General features: G+C 32.9%; 1 protein-coding gene across 1 annotated transcript; it reads left to right on the top strand.

Moving 5' to 3' along the window:
• Nucleotides 1-3164: 3164 nt before the first annotated feature.
• Nucleotides 3165-4403, top strand: LOC112504748 (stearoyl-[acyl-carrier-protein] 9-desaturase 6, chloroplastic-like). Its single transcript, XM_025108694.1, has 2 exons — nucleotides 3165-3696; nucleotides 3795-4403. The coding sequence occupies exons 1-2, from the start codon at nucleotides 3253-3255 to the stop codon at nucleotides 4359-4361; spliced, it is 1011 nt and encodes a 336-aa protein (XP_024964462.1). The 5' UTR covers nucleotides 3165-3252; the 3' UTR covers nucleotides 4362-4403.
• The last annotated feature ends 2626 nt before the right edge of the window (nucleotides 4404-7029 follow it).

Here is a 7029-nt window from a genome sequence, read left to right as displayed (position 1 = left end):
AGTTCGCCATTGAAATTTGAAGAATAAAAATAAGAACAAGATGAAACTGATTTAATAGAGTGAAACAGGGTAATATGAAGAAAATTTGTGTTCTAGAAAATGCAGATTAATACCAAAAACAGAATTAATCGAATAAGAATTTAATTCCTGCTCTGATACCAATTGTTGGACCTTAAATTCAGCTTTGATATTGATCTAATACTCTGAATGAACACTAAGACGATTAAAGTGCAGCGGAAACAATAATAAGAACAGAACAGAGTAAATAAATCAAGAACACACAGTCAAGATGAGGATGAAGATGAACACAAGAGAATTGCTTCAAAGATTTTCAATTCATTCAAATGAAAAATTGACGATTACAATACGGAAGCACACTGATTACAAAGGCTTTAGCCGCTATTTATACTAGTTCCTAACGACCTTACTGACAAGATCTTGACGCGTGAAATCATCTAAGCCGTCCAAATAAAATCGATTAAGTCCTAGTCACGTGAGAAGCACATGCAGCTAATAACCATTGAAAAACAGTTGGAGCATAATCTTCACATAAGACGAAATCCGCAGACCCTCTGTGAGCCATCTCAGAGGCTCTGCTGTAATTGACTTGCATGTTCTTATTGACAGAGGACCATTTTCCAGAACCTCTGTGAGAGACATCAGAGGTTCTGTCATACTTTACTTGCTCGAATATAAGGCTTCTGTCGTTAGTCCTCTGTTGTCTTCTGTGGAAGATATCCTTCTGTCAAGACTTGCATAATACTTTTTCTATACTTTTACAAGAGATGAATAATGGAGCTAACAGTCTCATTCAAAACATATTCCTCATTTTGTTTAATGACGAAGTTGACACATTATTTTTGTAAAATTTGGTCTTGTATGATCTTGTAATTGTTAATCATTTTGAATAAAAATTCACTTAGGATTAGGAATGGCCCAAAAAGTTTATTTAAAATACCATATCTTCAATCCTTGTAACTTATTTTGGATATATTGCCTTAGAAAGGATTGTTGGTAAGATTTATTGTTCAATGGGATAGGATGGTCACTTTTAATCTTCTTCCTTGCATATATAATTACAATTATAAAGGGGTTTAATATTATACTAATAATTTGATGGTTATTTGAATCTAATTTTGCTACAAATGTTGTATGCTTATGACATCTTGAAATAATTTGATGTTCTGAAGTTGAATAAATCTTAGTAAACCTTTTAACTCTCATCGCATTGCGCGGGTACACAACTAGTATATATATATATATATATATATATAATTTATCAAAAGTCCTAAAAATAATTTTTAATACACAACGTACTATGCATTTATGTACAAAGTTTTAAAAATAACTCATAATGCATTAAGTACTGCTACTTTATGCATTCGGTCTTAAAATCTCTTACTCTACAATTAAAATAACATCTATACTTACTATATTATAAAACATTTGACAAAAACTCTTAAAAACCACTTTTTATGCGTAAAGTAATGTTTATTAATGCATATTACTTAAAATTCAAGATCACAAGTAGATTGTGCGTAAGTACAACTTATTAAAGCTCCATATCTGAATTCGTGTAACTAACTGCGGATAAACATGATCAAATACAAGATAAACATCTTATTTTTAAATATAAAAAAATTAAAATATTATTAGAATAATCATTAAGTTCTAACAGAACACTTAATTATTATCCTTATAAAATGTTATATTATTAAAACAAAAATAAATTATTTCATTATTAAACTTAAATTAAATTATAATAAAAAAATAAATTAAAGAAATTACATAAAAAAATATAACTTTTAAATAGTTGATTTGATATTAACATTAATATATTTTTTTCAATTTTTTATGATATCTTCAAATTTATATTTTATTCAAAAATAAAATTATTATTGTTTTCTTAAAAACACATAATCTATACTATATTATAAAACATTTGACAAAAACTCTTAAAAACCACTTTTTATTCGTAAAATGTTGTTTATTAATGCATATTAATTAAAAATTCAAGATTGCAAGTAGATTGTGCGTAAGTACAACTTATTAAAGTTTCATATCTGAATTCGTGTAACTAACTGCAGACAAACATAATCAAATACAGAATAAAAATCACATTTTAAATCTAAAAAATCTAAAATATAATTAGGATAATCATTAAGTTCTAACATAATACTTAATTATTATCTTTATAAAATGTTATATTATTAAAACAAAAATAAATTATTTCATTATTAAACTTAAATTAAATTATAATTAAAAAATAAATTAAGGAAATTACATAAAAAAATATAACTTTTAAATAGTTGATTTGATATTAACATTAATATATTTTTTTCAATTTTTTATGATATCTTCAAATTTATATTTTATTGAAAAATAAAATATTTATTTCTTTTTAAAAAACACATAAAATCGTATTATAACATCGACAGAGACAAATAATAAAATAAAACATTAAAATCGAAATGTGTCTCGCTGCATTGCGCGAATACTCTTTTAGTATAATACAAGTTACCAAATGCACATTATTATATTTTATTTTCATGTTCCCAAGATTATTTGAAACTATTTCACTAATATCTTCACCCTCTCATAACTCTATGTCTTCTCTTCATCCCCCAAGATGAAATTCAAATTGATATTCACCATGAGTTATTAAAAGTTCTCTCATTCAATTGTTCTAGAACTTTCGGTCTCTCTTCCGACGTATTTCGTAGACACACAACTAGTCTAATTTAATTGATTGAGCAAAAAGATCGATAGATCTTCAAAAAATAATATTTTAACATAGTTATCGAAAATATTTTAATAATTTATTATAAAAAATAAATTAAATATTGAAATAACTGATACAATTAATTATAATATTTCCACAGTATTCTCGTAATATCAAACCCACAGAAATCTCTCACCCACGTTAAACACTTTCAGTTCTAAATATACAAAACCACTGCACCCCTTGTTTTCCTTGTTACTCTTTACCCTACATTTGTCATCTCTCTTTCTGTAATTCCTCCCAAACTTCATTGTCCAACTCACCTCCACAGTTGCTATAAATCTGTCTCCATGCAATTCCTGTGCATTAGCTCACTCCAAAGTCTAACCATGCAGTCCTCGCTAGTACTCTCCCCCCTTCCAGCATTCATTCCACCGCTCAAAACCACCGCTTTCCGCCGCATACGGCCACCCTCAGCCGTCGCTGCACCACCTCTCACCACCAACATCCGCCAGGCTGTTACCCATTCCATGCCTCCAGAAAAAGTCGACATCTTTAAGTCGCTTGAATCTTGGGCTGCTGAATCCGTCCTCCCACTCCTCAAACCCGTCGACCAATGCTGGCAGCCGACTGAGTTCCTTCCGACGTCTTCACAGCCGTTTGATCAATTCACTGATGAAGTGCGAGCCCTACGCGACCGGTCGTCCGATCTGCTGGACGACTACTTTGTGGTTCTCGTTGGTGATATGATCACCGAGGATGCTTTACCAACGTATCAGACCATGATTAACACCCTTGATGGGGTGCGGGATGAGACCGGTGCAAGCCCCAACCCATGGGCCATGTGGACCCGGGCTTGGACCGCCGAAGAAAACCGCCACGGTGACTTGCTTCGTACCTATCTTTATCTTTCGGGTCGGGTGGATATGAAAATGATCGAAAGGACTGTCCAGTACTTGATCGGATCCGGCATGGTAAGTTGATCGAAATGCTAGCTTGTAAATCCATTTCGATTTGAACCCAATTTTCAAAAAATTTGTTAGAAAAATTCTTACTAGTCCTTCAATGGCAGGATCCAGGAACAGAAAATAACCCGTATTTAGGGTTCGTTTACACTTCGTTTCAAGAACGCGCCACTTTCGTGTCACACGGCAACACAGCACGGCTAGCCAAGGACGGCGGAGATCCAGTGCTGGCACGGATATGCGGCACCATAGCTTCCGACGAAAAACGCCATGAAAATGCTTACGTGAAAATAGTGGAGAAACTACTGGAAGTGGATCCGACGGGTGCGATGATGGCGATTGCAGACATGATGAGGAAGAAGATCACGATGCCAGCTCACCTGATGTACGACGGGCAGGATCCATCTTTGTTCGAGCATTTCTCGGCGGTGGCACAGAGGCTCGGGGTTTACACAGTGGATGATTACGCTGATATATTGGAGTATTTAATCGGACGGTGGAAACTGGAGAAGATGGAAGGATTGACGGGTGAGGGAAGGCGTGCACAGGAGTTTGTGTGTGGGTTAGCGCCGAGAATCAGAAAGTTGCAGGAACGAGCAGATGAGCGGGCAAAGAAGATGGGACCGCGTGGTGTGAAGTTTAGTTGGATTTTCAATAAGGAGGTTAGGGTGTAAATTGGTCAAATTTTGGTCTTTTCTTTTCCTTTTCGTAAGCTTTAGAGAGAAATTGAAAAAAATCCTTTTATTAGTTCTAATAATAATAATAATATTATTAGTTGGATACCGTGAAATGCGGCAGGAAATCAAACTTTTTTGTGTAAATCAAGGTTATAAACTTCAAATTTTATAATGGTTGATTGAACAAAGAGGTATAGAAAAAATATATGGAAAGAGAATTGCAAAATTAACGGTTTTTTTACTTGTTTTCAGATCTTTGAATAATGGTTTTAACTTAACGCAACTAATGATTAATAAAAAGAAAACCGAAATTTTTGTTTAAACAAAATAATTATATAATCATATGTAATAATGTAAATTAATACATATTGAATGTGATTCACTTAAAGCATCCATATTATCAAACATCTTGTGATTATAATGAATACATATCAAACATAGTTATGCACAAACACCTATGTTATGAATTATCTGTTATTGAGCTTTATTGATTGTCATAATTTATACACCTAATAAATAAGTAACTTGGGAGTCACGTGTACTGTTTCTGTGCGAAGGTTATTGTCATTTCCTGCTTAAACATGTATCTAGACACAATTTACACTTATGGTTCAAATAGATCTATTTAATCGACATCCGTCCCTCTAAACATTTATTTTTTCGATATCGTGGTTTAATTGATTTTCTTGTTACGCGGGCGTCGTGCTTCTAGAGTTTTTGTTTAAGATTGGCTGGTACAGACTTCTCCCACATCTCTAGCGATGTGGTTCCAAAGTTAGAAAAAATGGCACTGATATGTTCTCTCCCATACTTATAAGACAAGTCTAATAATGTGATTCTGGATTTCACTCGCATAGTGGTCAGACTTATAAGTCTTATTTCCTAGAGTTGGAAAAAAAAACCATATGGTTTTACCCAGAGTTGGAATACAACTCTGGTGATGTGATTCCAGACTTCGTAGTTTGTTTAATATAGATTATTTTTAATTATAAGTCAGCTCTGGCGATGTGATTCAAAACTTCAAAGTCTGTTTTAATATGGACTTATTTTCCAGCGTTAGAAGAAAACTTTGATATATTTTTCCCACACTTATAAGACAACGTTGGTCATGTCAACTCTAATTAGTACATACTTCTTCCACCCCTGGTTATGTGATTCCAGAGTTCAAATTCAAGTCTGATTGCTACAACCTGACCCGCAACTCTGGTGATGTGCTTCCTGAGTTTTGAATTCTGACTTCATGGTACAGAGTGCAGACATTTAAGTCTGATTAGTACAGACTTAGTCCAATTCTGGTAATGTAATTTCAGATTTTTAATTAAAGTCTGATTGAAACATGCTTGATCCACATATCTATACATCTCTGATCGTTACGTGGTTGTTTTGCAAACTTGTAACACATCTGATCATGTGGTTCCAGTGTTCTTGATTTAAGTCTGGTTATACTAGAGTTGTAATACAACTCTTGTGATGTGATTCCAGACATCGAAGTCCGACTAATACAAACTATTTTCAACTATAAGTCAGCTCGGGCGATGTGATTTACAACTTCTAAGTCTGTTTTAATATGGACTTATTTCCTAGAGTTAGAAGAAAACTCTGATATGTTTTCCCCACACTTATAAGACAACGCTGACCATGTCAACTCTGATTAGTACAGACTTCTTCCACCCCTGGTTATGTGATTCTAGAGTTCAAATTCAAGTCTGATTACTACAAACCTAACCCACAACTCTGGTGATATGCTTCCAGATTTTTGAATTCTGACTGCATGGTACAAAGTGCAGACATTGAAGTCTGATTAGTACAGACTTTGTCTGTTGGGTTCAATGTTGCGTTTTAATGTTGTATTCAAGCTTGTTTCTCCCATTTGTAATAGTTTTAGTCTTTAATGGTTTCATAGTATAAATAGGTAGCTTGCTTTGTAATTAGTGAGTAATTGTTATTAGTGAGAGATTATTGTAATCATTTCAAGAGATTAATACAAAATCATTTGAGTGAAAAATTCTCTCTACTTTTCTTATTGTTCTTATCAAGATTTATCTGATTAGGAGATTATTGGGATAATCAATTGGTATCAAAGCGAAACTGCAGCGATTTGATTAAAGATTTGCACAGATTTCAAGAAATTAGCATGAATTTCTGGATTTTTTAGCATCTTATCGGACTATTCTTGGATATTCATAAACTGTTCTTGAGCTTTTATCGATATTTTCATCAAATTCATCTCAAATCTCTTATATTTTGTTGTTTGATTGTTAAAATCTTCATCATTGTGTGCGATTTGATATACTGATTCATTGTTATTCATACTTTTTCTTGATTTGATCATTATTTTGAAAGATTTGAAGGATTTTTTAGTATTTTCGAAAAACTTTCTATTCGATCAAAACTCATAAATTTTGAGTTTTTGATCCATTTTTGGGTGAATATTTGGTGAACAATGTGTTTTTCTTCAAAATTCTTTGAAGGTATTAGGTTGAAGTTGTGACCGTATTTGATCATATCCGAATATAGCCTTGTCCGGAGTCTGTGTGTATTGTAAATCAAGTTTTGTTGTTCAAATGTGAATCCGATTGATTCTTTGTACGTATTGTTTGCTATTCGTTCAACACTTTGACCGGATTAGTTGTTATTCGGGTGAAATCTTATTTGTACTTCTTGT

The sequence above is a fragment of the Cynara cardunculus genome, unplaced genomic scaffold (assembly GCF_001531365.2).
Source record: "Cynara cardunculus var. scolymus isolate 2C unplaced genomic scaffold, CcrdV1 Un_Scaffold_6748, whole genome shotgun sequence".
NCBI classification, from domain to species: domain Eukaryota; kingdom Viridiplantae; phylum Streptophyta; class Magnoliopsida; order Asterales; family Asteraceae; genus Cynara; species Cynara cardunculus.
This window is presented reverse-complemented; position numbering and strand designations above follow the sequence as displayed.

Coding starts and splice junctions, on each gene's coding strand:
- LOC112504748 (XM_025108694.1), top strand. CDS start 3,253: ATGCCTCCAGAAAAAGTCGACATCTTTAAGTCGCTTGAATCTTGGGCT. Junction 3,697..3,794: donor ACTTGATCGGATCCGGCATG/GTAAGTTGATCG, acceptor CTTCAATGGCAG/GATCCAGGAACAGAAAATAA.